Source organism: Protopterus annectens, chromosome 9.part0 (assembly GCF_019279795.1).
Source record: "Protopterus annectens isolate FY-2018-M chromosome 9.part0, PAN1.0, whole genome shotgun sequence".
Taxonomy (NCBI): domain Eukaryota; kingdom Metazoa; phylum Chordata; order Ceratodontiformes; family Protopteridae; genus Protopterus; species Protopterus annectens.
Window position 1 is genome coordinate 695135388 of NC_056743.1, and position 21733 is coordinate 695157120.

A 21733-nucleotide genomic window follows, 5' to 3' on the forward strand; every position below is an offset into this window, starting at 1 on the left:
CAGACCACCTGGTCTTAATGATAACATTTCCCTGGCCCCTGTCCTTGAACTCAGGGTAGCTAAATTGTGATCCCCTATAGGACACACTCTGAGAGGGTAAAACAGCTTTTTGCTACACGGTGAGGAGATTTCTCCCGAAACAAATTTTTTTTGTCGTTCTTCTTGTTTTGGGATTTAGAGTACAACAGGTATTGTTATGGGATTTTTATTACATTTCTTTTAGGTGGATAGGTTTAGTGAATGTATTTTATATAGTGTTAACCATTTTCATTTGATTATTATATTTATTAACATTTTTAGGAACTATTTATGAACAGCATTATTATAGTTTTAACAAAGGAATTTGTTTTATGACTTTTAATAATGTGCACTTATGTGATTTCTTTAAATGTATTTCTTAAATGCATTTTTAAATGTGCATTTCTATGGCTTATTCTGTTTTAAGAGTTGGTAGGGCACAAATTGTTTTGTAACTGTTTTTTGTGATTGGTGGCTCAATCTGTAATAGAGTATTTAATTTGATAGGTGTCAGTATGTGATTGTTGGTGTATCTGATGAAGTCCAGGTGTTTTAGGACAAAATAGTGGTGATAAGGTTAATGCATTTTTATGATCTAAAATGTTACTGTTTTGCCAAATAAAAGTGTTTGCTGTACTATTCATGTGGTTCTGGTTCTCAGCAGTGCCTACTTTTTGTTGTTTACAAATTACTGCTCTCAGAATAGCAAATACTGTATTTTCATGGAAATGCAAGTACATGCCCTTCCTCTGAGAAAAGGTGACCATGGATTTGATTAAATTATTTGGATCAGGGTGTGGGAATATAGAGAAATTTGTTTTACACAGACATTTTTCTTAGCTACTGTGTGTGAAATTCTGATTGCAAGTAGGAGCATTTGAAGCATATTATATGGGACATTTTCTTACACTTCACTCCTATGGAAGGCAAGTTGTCAAATATGAACAATGTACCTTAATGGAAGACAGCCATGCCTGAAGAAGAAATAATCTGGTATCACTAAAACAAAATTAATGCCTTTATATTCTTACAGCAAAGTTCACATATATTAGATTACCTAATCTTGTGTGACCTTAGCTTCCTGCATAAGAAGAAAACCTTATAAGCTGTCAAAACAACAGCTTATAACAGACAGAGTGTCTATATGCAATAAGTACATTTGAACTTCTTGTATCTGGTGATTTTTCTCTGACAGGGAGGATCAGAAAATGAGTTGCACTTTATTCACTAAGAAAGCTGCCTTGGTCAATGAGGGGTAATTAGAACTGAAACCGTCTTTTTCTAGATATTATTAGAAACCTTTAACCCAGAAGAAGTGGAAGTAATGTATACACAAAGATACTTTTCCACTATCCGAGCATAGCTGCAATTCATCATCCAAAATGTACGAGATGAGCATGGTTGTAGGGTGCTGCTATATATACAATTTTCGTCATCTTTATGTGTACACGGGAAAGTAAGGCCCCTCCAGACTGAACTTCTGCATGCAACAGGAGAATGTGGCAGCTCAACTGATTTCCTAACACATGAAATTTTAAAAGTTATTAAGTAAGGATTTATAAGACTGCTAGCTCCATTTGCTACAAGGCCATCCTGCAAGTTGGCATGACCCTTTGATCTATAGCTTTCTAATGAAACACATTACTGTAGATTTTTGGTTTCTACCAAAGAACACCATGATGAATATGCATTTTAATGTTGCAAAAACGTGACAGTGAATAGTTCTTTTAATTAAGGTACGTCTTCATCTGAAAGCTGGATCAAATCCCACTAAAATGGCAAAGATTCCAGATGTATACCTGGCCACATATTGCAGAGAGATAAGCCCTGACTATACCCCAGGTGGCCTGTGTTTGATTAATGGCTTGGATGCTGAAAGGGCCAGGGTGAAGAAGGATGAGAGTGAGTGGTCTAGGTCAGCTTGCCCATCTATGACAGAAGAAGGCAGACAAAGCTCACTCCCAATAGCAGCATTAAGAGCATCCCTTTAATACCAGACTTTAAAATGAGAAAATTAAGAGTTCAAGTTGCTTTTATCCATAGAGTGCTCCTCCCAATCTGGCTGCCTGCTAGTACATATTAAAAATCAAGTAAATGTTCTAATATATTTCACACAATTGAACACTAGTCCTTAATGTTAGACTTTTCAAATTAGCAAATGAATGGGACGTGTTGCTTTCATTCAAAGCACAGCTAAACTTCCCCCCAATATGGTTGTATGCTATCATGTTAAAAAAAAAAAAACTTAACTTACCTCCATTACTGCAACCTGCTCTTGTACTTCAAACCAGTAATCCACAACTGGCATCTCAATGAATCATGGGAGGGCAGCAAACAGAAAGCTGCAGCACTTTAGACAATATTTCTGCATGTATTTATTATTCATTCTTTCTTTACTTAAAAGAATAAATAAATAAATAAAGCACCAGAAGTGAATACCTTCTAAGGCTCTTGCCATCCCTATAGTGCCTTTTTTAGGTGGTGTTCCAAAGACCAAATTACCACTGTAACAGCTATAAATAAATGCAATCTGAGGGTCATGCTGCTCAACGCTAGAAGTCTAAATCTCATGATGCACTCAATTGAAGCACTCCTCAAAATGGAGGACAACAACATTTGTGCTGTAACGGAGACCTGGTTTAAAGCAGCAGAAAGCACCCCTGCACGACCAGGCTATAACTCATTCCACACCTTTCCGCCCCAGAAAATGGAGAGAAGCTCTAAAGGCAGTGGCATCTCCATATTCATAAAGTATATGCACACCTCCAGACTAGTAGCCCAGCATAACGCATCAGAGATACGTCAGGTACAACTAACAGTGGGTAAGACAGTGATTCAGGTCATAGCCTGCTATAGGTCCCCAACCATGTCCTGAGACTCTCATTCCACATTCCTAAGCACCCTGGAAACTATTAGGATCCAACCCAACACTTTCATACTGGGTGACAACTACCCCTCCATCGACTGGGAAAACTACTCATGCACCAATACACTTGCCCAATGTTTCCTGGAATTCATTAATTCCAATGCGTTGGACCAGCTCATTCTTACCCCCACTAGAGGAAGCAACATCCTTGACCTGGTTATTACTAACATGGCCAATCATTGCTCAACACCAATAGTCAATTCCTCCCTGGTTAGATTGGACTACAAATGAATTACCATGGAAATCCACATCTCACCCACACCACCAGCAAAGGTAACCACCATGAAAAACTTCTCCAAAGTTGACTTTGTGCTCCTAAAAACAGAGGTGGCTAACTTGATGGCACACATGCAAATGGAAAATATGTGCATGCCTGCCGAATCATACACCAATGCACTGTACAAACACGTACATAAATGCATGGAACTAGCCATACCCAACAGAACCAAGACACTCTCCTCCAAAAAAAGGAAGCCAAACTGGTGGTCTCCTGCCATTAACAAACTTACAACAGAAGGAAGAAACTGTTGCAGAAAAAGGTGAAGTCCCAAGACTGGAAAAACTCACTTATTAGCCTCAACAAAAAGTTGAGATCCCTCAATAAATCCTCTAAAGCTAGCTATGAAGGCAGAATTGCAGCAGACACTAAAAACAACCCCAAAGCCTTCTACAGTTATATCAAGAATCTTCATGGCAATACCCAGATTTGCTCTGAGTTACTGCACAATGGTACCTCCTATACTGAGCCAGCAGATATTGTCAATATACTGGCCAACAGATTCAGTGCCAACTTTACACCTCTCCCCCCCAAAGGACCAATCACAATACTAAAGAATGCCAGGCACCCGGCATTACTGCAGCACAGGTTAAAGCTGCATTGTCGAAGGCCAAGAATACAGCTTCCATGGGACCCGACAATATCCCTGGCTGTATTCTACATGAACTACAAAGTGAACTGGCACTACACACCTGTGTGTCCTGTTCAATCACAGCCTCACCTCAGGCTTTGTCCCTGCAGAATGGCACACTGATACAGTCACCCTTCTCCATAAAGAGGGAGCGACTACAGACCCTGGGAATTATCGCCACATTAGCCTGACGAGTCTGATATGTAAGGTTATGGAGTGCATCATCATGGACCTAATTAACAAGGATATAGGGAATCTCCAAACTCTGGATCCCACGCAATTTGGTTTTGTGAAGGGTAGATCATGCCTGCTCAACCTTTTTGACTTCTTTGAATCAGTCACCAGAACTGTGGATGAGGGCAAGGCAGTTCATACAACCTACCTTGATCTGGCCAAGGCCTTTGATACCATTGCCCACTCAGGAATTAATGATAGACTCACCAAACTAGGCATCAACCCCTACATCACTAGGTGGGTTGCAAATTGGCTCACAGATAGAACCCACGGTGTAAAAAGTAGCAGACTCCAAGTCAGACCGCCGACCAGTCATGAGTGGAGTCCCACAGGGATCAGTCCTGGGTCCTCTCCTGTTTGGCATCTACTTCTCAGAAGTCCAGGTCAACATGGAGGGACTCTGGCTGACCAAGTTTGCTGATGATTGCAAGCTGGGAGCCATTATTAACTTCCCAAGTGATGTAGACATCCTACAGAAAGGCCTCACTGAGCCCAACGTCTGGTGTCAAAACCATGGCCTTAAGCTTAATGCCAAAAAAATGCATCATCATTCCCTTTGGGAAAAACTCAGTTCCCACTAATTACCACATTGATGGTAGCCCACTGAACACTGAAAGCATTATAAGAGATCTCGGGACACAGGTTGACAGCAACCTCTCCTTCGGCCACCACATTGCCACTGTGGTCAGAAAGTCCTTCTATGTGGCACATGTCATTACCAAGGGTTTTGCATCCATGAAGAAAGAGGTCATCTCTCTCTACTCTTCCCTCATTAGACCAATCATCAAGTATAATGCCCCTTCTTGGCAAGTACCTCACTAAACACCTGCAACAGCTGGAAAAGCCACAAAAGTACCTCACAAAGAGGATCCTAGGCCTTAAACACATGCCATACTTGGACAAACTCAAAAAACTCCAGCTTTTTTCTGCCTCATATCGTTTATTAAGAGGCAATCTCTGCTTGACTTACAAAGCCATGTCTGACCCAGCCCTGTTAGAAATCTTACACCTAAAGAAATCCCAATCTCTCCACACCACATGCTCCAGGGACCTCAACCTCATTATCACAATCAACAGAACATGCTGGATGGACAGGTTCATAACCCAGAGACTGCCCATGCTCTGGAATAGACTTCCATACATGTCAAGCAGAGCACCTCACTGGCCCTGTTCAAGAGAAATCTTGATGAGTGGATGGGAAATAGAAAGTTCACCCCGGGGATCACTCCAGTGGCTCTACTTGATAGAGGCACTGGGAACTAATGGCAGCATGATGCCAGGGCACTTCTACGAGCTAGGCTTGTAAAGGCTCTAAGGCCGTTGGCCTAGTACACACCTATGAACCTATATAAAAGTAAATATTCAAGGTGTCTGTCATTTAGCACTTTTTTCATTTCTGTAGTGATCAATCACTTGGTATGTGCAGCACATAAGCTAAGTAAAACAAGTTAGTTGTAATGAACATAAAAAAAAAAAAAAACATTTAAAATAAAATGTATCTTCTTGGCTGAACATGGGCCTCCTGGAGTGGTGGGCCACAGGTGACCATCTAAAGCACCCCTATTAAAAGTCATCACTGCCCTCAAGCTATGCATGTCTACTAATATAAACACTTCAAACAGTAAAAATCATGGGCAAGTAAGTACTGGGATAAGTAGACTTACAAAGGTGTGGAGATACAGCTACAGAACTGAATAAATGATAAAAATTATCATCCCCAAATTCTGAACTAGAGAGATATGAGCTGATGAGCTGAGCCACCCCTTCTAATATTTAACAATAAATGTGGTATATATATATATATATATATATATATATATATATATATATATATATATATATATATATATATAGTCTTAATATTACAAGCTTTAAACTGTAAATATTATCAATACTGGAATACTTATCAAAAAGGCAAATAAGGTCTAAATCCAGTTTATTGTTGTCCTTAGTTGTTAAGTATTCTATCTGCTTCAAATCAAGAGACAGAAGTGTAAACTATAATTGAAAATCCTCATCCATGTAAAATCTTTAAGACACGAAAGTATAATATATAAGCAATAACCTAACTTCAGTATCTCACATACTAAAGTGATAGTAAATGTGCCGAAATGAAGGGGCTTTTAAATGGCACAACACCATGTAAGCTCTGAAACATCTCTCTCCTTTGAAACTGAGGGAGACATTTACTCATCATGATCACTCATCAGTTGCTGGAAAGCATCAACATAATATTTATATGCATCTGGCTTCATGAAATAGAGGTTTTGGCTACAAATCCCAGGCAGCCTAGGTTCAACTAGTACCTTGGGCAACAGAGAAGGTACCAAAAGAGGGACAGCAGTATGTATCAGATGCTGGCTCCCCTTCTCAGGGGAGATGTCACTGAGTCTCACTACAAGTACTTCACCAGAAAGAAGTTCCAAAATTGTGGCAGTTGCAAACAGCATCTCTAGCAGTGCAGACCTGCCAACGAGTACATATACAGTCTAATTAGAATCACGGATATGCAGAAGTGTGTACTCACACAGAATCCAAAATAACAGGCACTGCAGCATGTTTTCCAACCAACAGAGGGGTTGCCAGAACCACACAAAATAATCTCATAATCCCTGCTGGGTAATTGTTGCATTTCCCAGAATATACCTCCCTTCCAGGTGTCCTACTCTGGCTGGAATCAGAAGGAGCAAATGGAACAGTAGAGTACAGAACTGTAAGTGGGACTAAAAAATTATAATAGGAAAAAATAGTTATCTGGAAAGATGTATTCAACTTGCACAGCATACCCCTCCTTGTCTTCAGACCCATTAACACACTCCTGTGAACTGTTTCCTGGAGGTAATGTTGTGAGGAGTTTTCTAACCTTAAAAATGAGTGAGGCCGAAACAGACCTAGAAACCTAATGCTTAACTACCATACACTACAAAAATACACAATTACTAAAACTACAGACACTTATAATAAAGTTAAACAAATTGTTAACAGTTCTTTAAAAATGACATTAACAAGTATGTACGCAAAGGAGAATTCCACCACCAAACAACAATCAGGCTTCCTGAAGGCAAGGAGGTTGTAAGCTTGACACCAAAACCAATGGACTCATGCACCTCTGAACATGAATTAAACTGTGGCATAAAAAGGTTACATTTAAAAACAAATCTTGACAAACTTACAGAAATTAGATTAAAAGGGGGGCGTGGCCAAGGATGAACACAGGATAGCAGCAGATTTCTTCAGCTCCACCAATTTCATTACACTGACAGGAATTAATTACTTAAAAAATTAATTTTTGAAGTAATTTTCTTTCTAAATACGTTTGTTTTATATAGTTCTTGAACTATATCTAAAAAAGAAAGGAAATCTTAACAATATTCCTGTCAGAAATCACTGTGGAAATTTTCCTGTCAGTTTATCAGTCTGAAATGAGTTCCAGTAAGACAAATTCTCAAGACTCCAGCATCAAGAAAGAACTTCAGTCTCTGATAATTATAATCCAGCAACTTACTGATAAAATGGATACCAAAATAGACACCTTCATAGAAAAAACTACAAAACAAATAGACCTGTTACATACAGACCTGCAACAACAGAAGATCCAGATGACAGGCATAGAAGAAGCTGTGAATGACATGGAAAATAGAATCCAAGAAGAGGAAATCAACATTGAGTTTCTGCTGAAACAAAATACACATTTACAAACAAAGCTGGATGACCTGGAAAATAGATCTAGGCAATAACATTAGGATTTTTGGACTGCCAGAAAATATTGAAGGTAACAATATTACTTCTTTTTTAACAACTTGGCTCCCTAAAACTTTAGACTTAACAGAAGCATTCTCTTTTGGTATCGAAAGAGCACATAGCTCTATAGCTAATACTAACTCTAACAAAAAATATCCTAGATCAGTTATAGTTAGATTTCTATCATCTTTTCATAAAGAGATGATTCTTAAATCTGCTTGGGCTAAAGCTCCTGTTAAGATTAATGAGACAACTGTGCGTTTTGACAATGACTATTCTTCCATGGTAATAGCTAAAAGAAAAGTTTTTCTGCCACTAATAAGGGAGCTTAAAAAAGCACAGTTTAAAACATACCTTCTGTTTCCTGCCAAGCTTAAAATCTTCCTTCCTGATGGTCCTAAGGTTTTCGATGATTTAGACTCTGCTTTACTGTTTGTCAAAGAAAAAAGGATTTTGGATAAAATCGAAGAAATGGAATGGGCTAGTCAACTGAAGCTTCGTGGAAGACTTCAGAGAAGAAGAAGAGACTAAAAAACAAATGATTTGTTATATGTTTTTTTCTCTCTCATCATTTTAGTTCATTATTAATCTTTTTGAATATAGTTCCTGCATTTCCAGAAAGCCACAAATATTTTGGAAAAGATTTAATCAAAGTTATTCTCTATGTGCAAAGAAATGTTTTGTTTCATAACCAGTCAAAATACCTGAAGATTTAATGGCAAGCTGTGATTCAATTTGTTTCTCTTTCTGAAAAGAAGTAAGGTTAGTAATTTGATACATTTTTTATCTTTACCTTTTTTCCTTCTCCTTTTATTATTTTCTTTGTTTAAACAATGACATTCTATTTAGATTATGTAGTGGGTAAAGGGTGGGGGAGGGCAGGGAGTGAACAGTAATGAAAATATCATTAATAGAATAATAACATATTTATTCCTTGTAAAAGTTTTTATAAGTTCTTCAAATGCTATTTCTAATTATACTTTCTTGATTATACTGCTTATGCTTGTTTGTAAATAATCTGTTATGCTTTAACTAATAATAATCAGAACTAAATAAGAGTAAATAATATGTTTTATTTTTAACTCTATTAATATAAACAGTAAGTAACATTCCATTGTATATACTTCTTACAGCTTTCTCTTACATTTTTTTATTTCTAACTCACTCCCTTTTATTTTCTACTCTCTTTTTCTTTTCTTTATTAATATATAGAAATGCTTTTGATTGTGTGGGCACAGTGAATAATAGGATTTGTATGAAAATTGAGTTGGGAGAAGAATGTTGAGTTTTATTGCTTGTTGGTAATTTTGGGCTTAATTTCACTTACATAGAGGCTATAATGATCTGTGGAATACATTGTGAAGGTTTTGTCATGTTTAGATGCATTTACACTGCTAAATGAATGTTTGTCACTAGTTTTTAATAAGTTTCCCGCCAAAATGTTAAGAGAGACAATCTGAGATGTGGGCTGTCTCATGCACAGTGTTCATTAGTTACTTCAGAAGCTTCAGCTCACAGAATTCTCACAGAGAAACTGAAAGCAGTTAGTATAACCTTTGACATAGTTATCACACTGACACACCACAGATTCAGGAAAATACTCTATTCATAAAATATGTCAGTTATAATGTTTTGTTTCATAACCAGTCAACATATCTGAAGATTTAATGGCAAGCTGTGATTCAATTTGTTTCTCTTTCTGAAAAGAAGTAAGAGGCTGTAATGGTCTGTGGAATACATTGTGAAGGTTTTGTCATGTTTACATACATTTACACTACTAAATGAATGTTTGTCACTAGTTTTAATAAGTTTCCGCCAAAATGTTAAGAGAGACAATCTGAGATGTGGGCTGTCTCATGCACAGTGTCCATGAACTACTTCAAAAACTTCAACTCACAGAATTCTCACAGAGAAACTGAAAGCAGTTAGTATAACCTTTGACTTAGTTATCACACTGACACACCACAGATTCAGGAAAAATACTCTATTCATAAAATATGCCAGTTATAATGAGTCTAAATGATGTAGTTTCTTGTAGTAAGCAAATGTCTTATTTTAGAAGGCATAGAAAATGAAACATTTATTTAAATGTTTTTGAAAATTTACTTAACAGCAGCATAATAATCTGTGTTAAAAATTTGTGTTCCAAACATATACTTTACTATAACTCATTTAATTCATCTGATTGACAAGCATAAATAATCTTATAACTCTATTCTGGAAGAAATGTCATGTGATATATTTTAAAGCAGTAGGTTAGCATGATTGTAAAATCTGGTTACTAAAATGTGTTTGCTGTGCATTATTTTGTATAAAGCAGACAGATTTATTCTAGGGACAGCAAGTAGGATAGTGCTCAACTAAGACACAACTCAGTGAGATCAGATATATATATATATATATATATGTGTGTGTGTGTGTGTGTGTGTGTGTGTGTGTGTGTGTGTGAGTGTGATGGCTTTTTTTTTTTTTATATAATAATGCAAGTGTTTTTGAGAATCTGCATAACTATCCAATATGATTTATAATAATTTCTATGAATACAATATTTTACTCTATTGACAAAATAAATGTTTGTCACAAGTTTTAATAAGTTTCCCGCCAAAATGTTAAGGGAGACAATCTGGGATGTGGGCTGTCTCATGCACAGTGTCCATGAACTACTTCAAAAGCTTCAACTCACAGAATTCTCACAGAGAAACTGAAAGCAGTTAGTATAACCTCTGACCTAGTTATCATACTGACACACCACAGATTCAGGAAAATACTCTATTCATAAAATATGTCAGTTATAATGAGTTTAAATGATGTAGTTTCTTGTAGTAAGTAAATGTCTTATTTTAGAAGGCACAGAAAATGAAACATTTATTTAAATGTTTTTGAAAATCTACTTAACAGCAGCATAATAATCTGTGTTAAAAACTTCTGTTCCAAACATATACTTTATTATAATTCATTTAATTCATCTGATTGACAAGCATAAACAATTTTATAATTCTATTCTGCAAGAAATGTCATGTGATATATTTTAAAGCAGTAGGTTAGCATGATTGTAAAATCTGGTTACTAAAATGTGTTTACTGTGCATTATTTTCTATAAAGCAGACAGATTTATTCTAGGGACAGCAAGTAGGATAGTGCTTAACAAAGACACAACTCAGTGAGATCAGATATATATATATATGTGTGTGTGTGTATGTGTGTGTGTGTGTGTGTGTGTGTGTGTGTGTGTGTGTGTGTGTGTGTGTGTGTGTGTATGTGTATGTGTGTGTGTATGTATGTGTGTGTGTCTGTGTGTATGTGTGTGATGGCTTTTTTTTTTTTTTTTTAATAATGCAAGTGTTTCTGAGAATTTGCATAACTATGCAATATGATTTATAATAATTTTATGAATACAATATTTTACTTTATTGACAATAATGAGTTTAAGTAAATGCTCATATACAAACAATTCAAGATTTTTTTTTTTTTGGAAGCTGTTAATAGTATTCACATGACAGAAAATAGATGCATCTTAATATATGTAATGTCTGAATCATATTAGCCAAAGTTTTTGATTTAAATGAATGTTAGAACCTAATTTTCTCTCCTCTTGATTTCTAACATCAAGATTATTTGAATGCTATTTGAATACAAGTGTTATATATTACATAGATCTATATAGTAGTATGAACAGTTTAAAAAAAAAAAAAAAAAAAAAAAGTTTATTTTAGTTTATATGATGCTGTTTTACCAAATGTGTAGTTTTGTCTTGATAGATAATTGAATTGAAAACTGTTAACCTCAGTTAAATATAACTAGTATTAAATTGATAAGGTGGTAGCTGAGGTACTGCTGCTTAGGGTAGGGGGTTAACTTGAGTAGTAAATACTACTCTAAGTTGGAGTTTTCAACTCCAGGCTGGATGCAAGGTTTAATCCTTACATTATTTTCATTTGTTCATTGTTATATGTATATAGTTTTGACATCCACAATATATTTTGTACACTCATTGTCACTACAAACAAAATTGAATCCTATACAAAATCCCATAAAAGATTTAATAAATACAGCTATATTTAAAGATACACCTAAAAGAGGAGATGTAACATTATTTATCTTGTTATTTGTTATTTCGATCATAAGATTCTTGAGTTTTAAAAATGCCAAATGACATCTTTAAAAGGAATTTCTTTAAACATTAATGGATTGAATAATCCGTGTAAAAGGGCAAGCCTAATAAGATACATTAATTTACACAAGGCCAATTTAGTCTTCCTGCAAGAAACCCATCTCTTGAAAAAAGATATTGATAAACTAGCCACTAATAAGTATACAGTATTGGTTAGTTCAGAGCACACTCAGAAAAAAAGAGGAGTGGCTATTTTATGGAATAAAAGTATGCCCATTCCTAAAACCATCAGGTCTTATCAGGATGACAAAGGAATGTTTTGTATGGTTACAATACAAATTAATGGGAAGACTTACACTTTAATTAATGTATATTGGATACCTGGAATTGGTATTAATACAGTGAAACATCATATTGATAAGATCATATCATTCTCTATAGGGGATATTATTTTAGCTGGTGATTTTAATTGTATACTACATGAAAGTGATACTACCACTATAAGGAAAAGAAGAATTACATCTAATGCAAAACATTTAAATGATTTTGCTAATTCTTATCATTTGAATGATATTAATAATCAGATAGATTCAAAATCATTACCATACACCTTTTTTTCTAACAGATACAAAACTTATTCAAAAATAGATAGGGTCTTTATTTCTAACCAGATGGTAACAGATTTAATTAATTCCAAAATCATTTCATGTCCTATATCTGATCATAACTCAATTGTTTTTGAATTCATGATAAAAATACTCATAATGTTCAGATCAAAAGGATACCAGCATACTTAACTCAGCTAAAAGACTATAAAGTATATATACTTTCAGAAGTACAACATTTTCTAGACATAAATAATACTCCTGAAGTCTCCATTGTCTATGTTTGGGATGCCTTAAAATCATATCTATATGGACAAAGTATCAGATGGTATAATAATAAAAGGAAATCTTGGGATAAGGAATTGTTAGATATTCAAAGTAAATTAGACTCTTATAAACATAATAATAAAGAAAATATTATGGACAAGAAAGTTATTGAAGAAATAAACAAACTAAATGAGAAATACAAAGAAATTTTAACTCATAAAGTTAAAATAACTTTAGAAATATAAGTTTTGTCTTATTCAATAAGCCCCAAATACTTACATAGACTTAAAATAAAACAAAAGATTGAATAAACAAAACCATATCAAAGAAATCTTTTCTCTAAGGAAAAGAAGAATGTTTCTAGTATACCAGAAATACTGGAAGAATTTAGAAATCACTTTCACAAGATTAACCATAACAACATTAACATGGAACCTAAAGATAAAATAAAGGAGTTTATAACCACAAACATGAATAAAACGCTTAATAAACAACAGATTAAACTATTGGACAAGAGTATTTCATATACAGAAGTTATTACACAAATAAATAAGCTTAAATCAAACAAAGCACCGGGTAATGATGGTATTATACCAGAGATATATAAAATCCTTTCTAAAACTACATATTCATTAATACATAAGGTTTTTATTTTGGCCCAAACTGAGTTAATAACCCCCCCATCTTGGCAATATACATTTATTTCACCAATTTTAAAACCTAATAAAGATCCAACTAGATGTTCTTCATATCGACCCATCTCATTACTTAATGTTGATTATAAAATGTTTATGAGTATTTTTGCTGATAGATTGAAGACAATCATCCCGCATTATAGATATAGATCAGACGGGCTTCATTGTAAATAGAAATACTTTTGATAATATAAGAAGAACTTTAACATAAATTGATTTTGCAAATAGGAAAAAGAAAGATTTAACACTTATTAGTCTTGATATAGGTTCAGCATTTGATTCAGTAAGTTGGGACTATCTGTTTACCTTACTGAAATGCACAAACTTCTCTGATGCATTTGTAAATTTAATTGAGCATTTATACAAAGGAACGCTGGCTTATATTAAGGTAGGAACATATGTTTCACAAAAAAGTACCCATTCTTAAAGGTACAAAGCAAGGATGTCCACTTTCTCCACTATTATTCACTTTAGTAATGGAGCCTTGGGCTAATTTGATTAGAAAAGTACTGACATAGAGGGTTTTGAAATAGACTTAAAATACAACATCAAAAATTCAACTTTTGCAGATGATGTTCTAATTACATCAGCAGGATCTAATTCTTCTATGCAGTCTTTATTTGATAAAATGATGAATTTTAAAAGTATTTCTGGTTTAATATTCAATGAAGAAAACTAAAATACTACCTATATATACACGAAAAAATATTCTCATTAGTGATTTTACTAAATATGTACCCAATTCAGGTCAGATAACTTATTTAGGTATAATACTATCTAAAGATATTAAATCTATTATATATAATAACTATAATACCTGTTTTCTTAATATACAAAATCTTTTTAATACCTGGAATAATATGTTTTTTACTATGGAGGAGAGACTTACAATTATTAAAATGATAATATTCCCCAAGATTTTATACTTAATACAATCAATAATACTTTCACCTACAAAAATAATTATCAAGAAACTGAATACAATAATGCTAAATTTCTTATGGGCACCTAATAGACCTAGGATTGCATTAAAGAAACATACTAATAGCTGGTCTCAAGGGGGTATTTCTTTTCCAGACTTTAATTTATATATTATCTCTTCTATTATAAAAGTTATTACTTTATTAATAGATCAGTCATATATCGCAAAATGGAAAGATTATTGGGAGCTAATTAGTATGCACTTCATGAAAATCTCCTTAACACATAAAAATATGATTGTAAATAACTCCATGTTGTGGTTGCTAAAGGAATTTTGTACTTCACCTATTACACCTAAACATATGGTTTGTTACCCATTAAATATTATTATTAGTTATTGTAACTTTATATTCATGCACCCTAAGTATAGGGAATGGAATTTTATTGTATTCCCTATAATGTATACTCAGGGTATGCTTATGTCATCTACTTCTGAAGGAGATCATTTAGCTATAGATAATGATCTAAAGTACTGGTATCAGCTGATATCTGATAATAAAGTTAAAAATCTAGATTTCTTAAAACAAGAATTTGATCTAAGAGAAACTTGCTGGTTAGAGGTTCAGATCTTTAGACAACATCTCATAGATAGAATAGATCTAATGTCTATAACAGTTAAAGAATCTATTCCAAAACTGATTGATTACTTGGTATTAAATTTACAGCATAAAGTTTTTGATAAAGGTAAACTTTCATATATACATAAAATTATCAGACTAGAAACTTTTTACAGTGTAGATTCATACTGGAATTATTTCACCTCTATTAATGGGGACCCACCAACTCAACAAGACAAACAATATATATTGGAATCTGCTTATAGAACTACATCTTCCATTGTCTGGAGACTTTATACATGGAAATTTTTACATAGATCTTTTTATACACCTTTGATGATGAATAAAATAAATAATAAAGATAATCTATGTAAGAGATGTAATGTAGAAATTAATGCTGAATGGGCTCATATGTTTTATGACTGTATGAAGTTGAAAGAATACTGGAAGTCAATTAATGAATTTTTGCAGGCTCTTTTACAGATAATTTCATTATTTCTAAGTCTCTTATATTATTCAACACACCTGTACCTCAATGTGTTAAAAGATTAAGCTTCCCTTGTTATGGTCTATCCTAGCAGTGGCCAGGAAAATAATAACTAGAAATTGGATTTCAGATACACCTCCTTCGCTCAATGAATTTAAAATGTTATGAATATAATGTGCCATATGGAAATAAGCACAATTAGAATGAGAACAACTAGAAAAACATCATATTATATTGTATGGGATAATTTACAAAATTTGTTAAAAAAATTCTAATTTCAATAGCACGGTATTTTAGTTTAATTAATTGATCTGATTGTAGTGGATGTCTTTGTAAATACTTTAGTTGTTTTGTTGAATATTATAATAATACCTATTTTTAATTACTTGTATAAAATTGTTATGATATTTCTCTTATATGTTAAAACAATAAACCTGTTTTGAAAAAAAAAAGAAATTAGATTAAAAAAGAATGCTATTACCATAGTTAAAACAGAACTTGAATCATTATTTATCCCATTCTACTACTCTGGAGTTTCCAACTCATCTACCTCAAAACATCTTCTTCAAACACTCATTTACTTAAAACAAAGAACTGTACACCAGAATCATAAAGATATGTCCATGAACATGATGGTACCAAACTCATGCTGGCAAAATATAACGCCTCAGAAGTCTTTAAAAATAAATGTAGCATTGTAGAAAACAAGACTGATTTCATCCTCTCTGGATAAAGAGAGTTACCCTTGCAACAGACTTCAGAAATCTATAACTGTTGAAATAGCACAAAATATTCAATATATCCAGCAACATATACAGCACTCAGTAGCAGTTTCTCAGCTGAACTTGCAATGATAACTGATTTGCAGGATGCATTACAATAAAATCATGTGTCCCTAAAAGAAAGCTGCAGAAAGCTTACAGAGACGCCTGTGTATTCCTCAAGAGTGGACTCTTCAGAGGGGAAACCCCTGAGCTCAGTCTTCAGTCAGTCTTATTTGTCTGTTGTTTACTGTACACTTATATAAAATACAATAATGCACACCAAAAAAAATATAAGCAGAAGTGTTAACTGTCTATACAATATGCATCAGTTCAGCAGTTTAAATAGTCAAAACTCATACAAGCAGTATGTGCAAAACATTTTTAAAAAAGCAGATTCAGCAAACTGATTTATTTTAAAATACTTGGGTAATAAAGTCTAGATCCAGGAAAGGAAAGAATTTTTTAAAACAAAGACATAAAATAATTTTAATGGAGTTCAGAAACACATAGTGAAAAACTGCAATCTTTACTCCCGAGAAATGCCATTCAGCCATTCATTTTAATACTTACTTTAGCTAATTCATGACCAGGGCAGCTAGACCATAAAAAAACAATAAAGGACATGTTAGAACACTACACAGAAACACACTGACAAATCTCTACCGGTGATATAAGCATTTCTAAGTCACTAACATCATATGCTTGACAAATGGAATTAAAATCAAAGCTCCTGTCAATAACCCATCAGGGCAAACATGAAAACTCCACAAAAGGGACACTGGGAGAATTAAGCTTTGAGAGACAGCAATGTTGAGCATTGCACCATTCCTGAAAAATAAAATATGTTGAGTATATCACATAGTAACTTTGACTTTACTCACAGCATAATCCCTAGCACCAGAGATTGCTGTGTTCCACAAACTGCTCTGCTAAGAAACATAACATATGAACAGCTTAAAATGTAAGTATATCAAAGATGTTAACTAATCCACTACCAAATAAAATTGCTACTGGTAATGGATTTCTTTTCAGAAAGATCTGCAGCAAGAGCTCTTTAAAGGAAATGTCTCATTCCAATTCCACTTTGGAAGTGGTTGTGATCTATGAAGGGTGGGATGATGCTCTCTGCTAGACAGCAAGTGGCATCTCAGCTGGCCAATAGGTAACCAGATATACTGCTGAGGAAAAAACTCCTGCCAAATCATCTGCCTCTTTAATGAGTCTATATTCTAGATAATAACGATAACTATAAATACATACATGGATGACATATACTGTATTATAGCTAATATTAACATTTGTGGAACACAGAATGTGCTCTGTATCATGACATGACAGTAAAATGTCTTTACTGTAGGGTATATGCAAAGTCCTGAAACCATCCAGGACATTGGAAATGTTTTTTTCTAAGAGTTTTTAGAGGAGAAGTTCAAAAGAGAAGGGGAAAAAAGATTGTCCCTATGATGTGAGACTGGGTACGTATGTCTGCAGTTTTAGTAAATGTAACACTGTTCTTAGTAACAATGTTCTGTCTAAAATGTCATATGCTATGTTATACACTGACAGGGGCATTTACCATTATTTGCTTCATTAAAATGATTTATTTTCATATAGAATGCTTATGGGGAAACTTATGGGGAAAAGGGCTTCCTAATGAGTCATCACATCTGAAGTTATTGGGTTACAACTCTTTGAAACAATTTGCTTTTAAAAGTTGTTTTTCTTATTCAAAAACTCATTTTGTCATGGGTGCGGTGGGGGTTGTGCCCTCACATCTCCAAACACAAGTAACCACACAACCTAGGGGAAGGTATAAAACAACTTTTAAAATGTCATTGTTTTAGTGGGTTGAATCCACAATAATTTTGGCCATAAGTCATTAAGGTTCTAGAACAAAAAAAAATCCAGTGATAGCACCTAAATATCACTGCTGAGTGCTGCTAGCAATGAAAATTAAACAAACCCCCCCCCCCCCCCTGCTACGAGCAATGAAAATTAAACAAACCGCCACCATTGTATTACCACCATTACTGGGCAACAAGGATTACTCTGTACATCAGCACAAAACAACTTCTGTATTTGTACAGTCAAACCTATCCTATTTTTGGGTTTACAATTTTTAAATGAACTAGTCAATTCCCTAACACTACGTTACTATGCTCCCAAATTCAAAATTCACTGGTTGAATCCATTGTCATATATGTGTGGCAATGAATGAACTTGCAGAATAGCTTCTCAAATGGAAAAAAGTAGAACAAGGTTAATGAGTCATTGTATAGCAGCAATAATTCACAACCATCATGAGGTCTATAATGAACTACTCATGACAGTGGCAGAATTACATTCCCTTCTTTGCCTAAGGAGTAAATCACATCATCGCAAGTAAATCCCCGAAGCAATTTATATTAACCCATTAACCAGAAACTGATGTAGGGAAGGACAACATTCATGATTAACTATAGTATTTTCTATGAAAAATCTCTCTTGGCAACATTAGTGTTTTGTGCCCCACACTAAGGCTTTGAAAGAGATAGGCTTCATCAGTGAAGTAAGCTGCTTATCCATCACTGTTACATATTAGTGAAAGAATTAAACTGAGACCAGTGCACATACACAGATACAAGACATACAAATAAATCAAAATGTCTATTAATAAACAAACAAAGAAAACGCATCTATGAGACTTTCGTAAGAAATGCAGTTTATATGTTTACATGTATGACATATGACATAATTAAATAAATTGGAACACAACAGCAGTTCAGAAATAAACTGTACTCTGTGCTGTTTTTTTTTTCACACTGAGACACTCTCTCACTTTAAGTGAAATGTGACCCTTTCTCAAAGGTGTGCCCTATTTAATAAAATCAGTTAATTCTAAACATTAGTGCTGCTCTGACAAGCATGCAGAAATGTGTAAAATTTAGTTCTTCTCCTTTGCATATCTGTCATGTAGCTCTCCAACGTCTTCCTGGGATACTTTGATCCATGAAAAACAAACTTCCTGCACGGTGGCAATTGCAAGGCTCAAGAAACAAACTAAGTCAGGAACCAAAGAATGAGAGCCAGCAAACAGTGACTAGAATGAAAATCTGTATTGATAAACAAAATCACAGCATATTGCAACAGTTACAAACCGGTTTCGGCTGGCAAAGCACAGCCTTCTTCAGTGTACAAAAAAATCATGACATACAAAAGCTGTATATATACAATAAGCAGGCATCCTATTGGCCAGGTTCTAAAGATGTTTGTTAAGTCCCGGGGGAAATAACCCTCCCAGTCTAATAATCCATTTCTTTTCTTTTATATTTAATATGGAATGCCATCCAGTTTTGTTTGCCCTATTTCCAAATATCATATCAATGACAATAAAGTTGAACTTGCATATTGGATGAACTAGTGTGTGTTTGTAGAGCGCATTCTGCATCCTTTTTTGTTTGATGCTACTGATGTGTTCGGAGATACGTATTCTGAGGGGTCTGGACGTTTGTCCAACATAAAATGAACCACAGTAACAAGAGGCCAGGTAAATGATCCAATCACTGGAACAATTAGAGAAAAACTTCAAATCAAACACCTGGGGGCAATTCCGACTAGAAAATTGTTTGGACTTATTTATATATTTGCAATTGTTGCAATGTCCACATGGATAACAACCATATAGTGGTGCACCAGAAAGTGTTGTTTGTACCAATTCATGTGTATTGATGTCCCTGTGTTTGTAATGATTGAAATAAGAGTTAAGGTTTTTGCCTTTCCTATAAGAAAATAGGCAACTGTCAGGGATAATACTGTTGATATCCAAATCACATTGTAGAATGTTCCAATGCCTCCGAACACTTTGAATGAGGCGGTTGGAATTACGGGCATTTGTAGTCTTGAATCTGAGAGGTTGAGATGTCCTGGTATCATGTGTCTTATATGTAAGTAAGCCCATTCTCTCCATAGAACAGACCTTATTGCTGGCCATGGATATGTCACCACTTCTATACCCACGAGACTTGAATCTGGTAGTAATGTCAGATTTGTGTTTCAAATAAATAGTCTCATCTGAGCAAATACGCTTAGCACGTATAAATTGTGACTTAGGGATGTTTCGTGCTATGTGAGGTGGATGGTAACTAGAAGCATGTAGGATGGAATTATATTCTGGGAACTTTCTGTATATCTCTGTGAATAGAGTGTGATCAGGGGCCCTCTGGATTAAGACATCCAAAAATGTAATGGTGTCCCTATTGAAACTAACAGTAAGATGCAGACCCCAAGTATTGTTATTTAAGTAAGTGACAAATTCCATCAGGGAACCTTCATCTCCCTTCCATACCAACCAAACATCATCAAGATAACGTCTCCATATATCAATCTGTGACAAAAAGATGTTACTGTCCCTGTCATATATGATATAATTCTCAACAAAAGCCATGAAGAGATCAGCATATATAGGGGCAAAAGATGCCCCCATAGCTGTCCCTTTGGTTTGCCAAAAGCATTGTTCCTTGTAATAAAACACATTACTTGTGAGAACATATTGTGCTAAACCAACCAAGAAGGTGTTGAAGTCTGAGCTGTATAAGTTTGAGACTTCGAGACAATAGGCTAGTGCATTAAGTCCATCTTGGTGTGGAATGTTCGTATACAGGGCACTTACATCCAAAGTACATAGTAACCAACTGGGCTCAAGCTGTGTGTCAGAAACAATCTGTAGGAAGTTTGTGGTGTCCTGTAGACGTGATCGGATATTAGGTAACAAAGGTTTTAGATGTTTGGTCAGAAATAATGAAAGGGGTTCGGTGAAGTATCCTCTACCAGATACAATAGGCCTGCCTGGTGGATGAAAAAGATCTTTGTGAATTTTAGGCAGAAAATAAATGTATTGATTGGTGGGATCATGGACCAAAAGTTGATTCATAGTATCATTAGTTATGATAGCCTCCTCCCTAGCTTGTTGTAAATACCTCTCTATCTGTTTACTGAACATGTTGGTTGGGTCTATGGACATATGCGAGTAATATCTTTGATCATTAAGTTGTCGCATAGCCTCATTGTCGTAATCAACCCAATTTAAAACAACCACAGCACCACCTTTGTCAGCTGAAATGATAACAATTTCCCTATTATTTTGGAGTTCCAGAATAGCTTGTTTTTCATCAAAAGATAAATTGTTATGTTTTAATGGAATATCTGAACCCAAAAAGTGTAAATCCTTGAGTACGCTATTCTGAAACTGCAATACCATCTGATGCATTGGTGGTGAGAAATTGGATTTGTGGTATGTAAATCTATCATGATCATAAGCAGAGTCAGAATCACCAAAAAACAACTTTAAATTCAAAAGACGACAAAAAGCAACAACATCCTGAGCAAATGATTCCTCGGACACAGTAAAACCTGGAATGAATGTAAGACCTTTATTTAACATTCTAGTCTGTGTCTGAGATA

At 34.6% G+C, this 21733-nt stretch overlaps 1 protein-coding gene across 1 annotated transcript in view; it reads right to left on the reverse strand.

Moving 5' to 3' along the window:
• The window catches only part of LOC122810570, a 945872-nt gene that overhangs the window by 361829 nt on the left and 562310 nt on the right, over window positions 1–21733 (reverse strand). The window contains exon 17 of the mRNA XM_044082150.1: window positions 20943–21682. Coding sequence (XP_043938085.1) covers window positions 20943–21682 — 740 coding nt within the window. The remainder of the gene's footprint in view (window positions 1–20942; window positions 21683–21733) is intronic.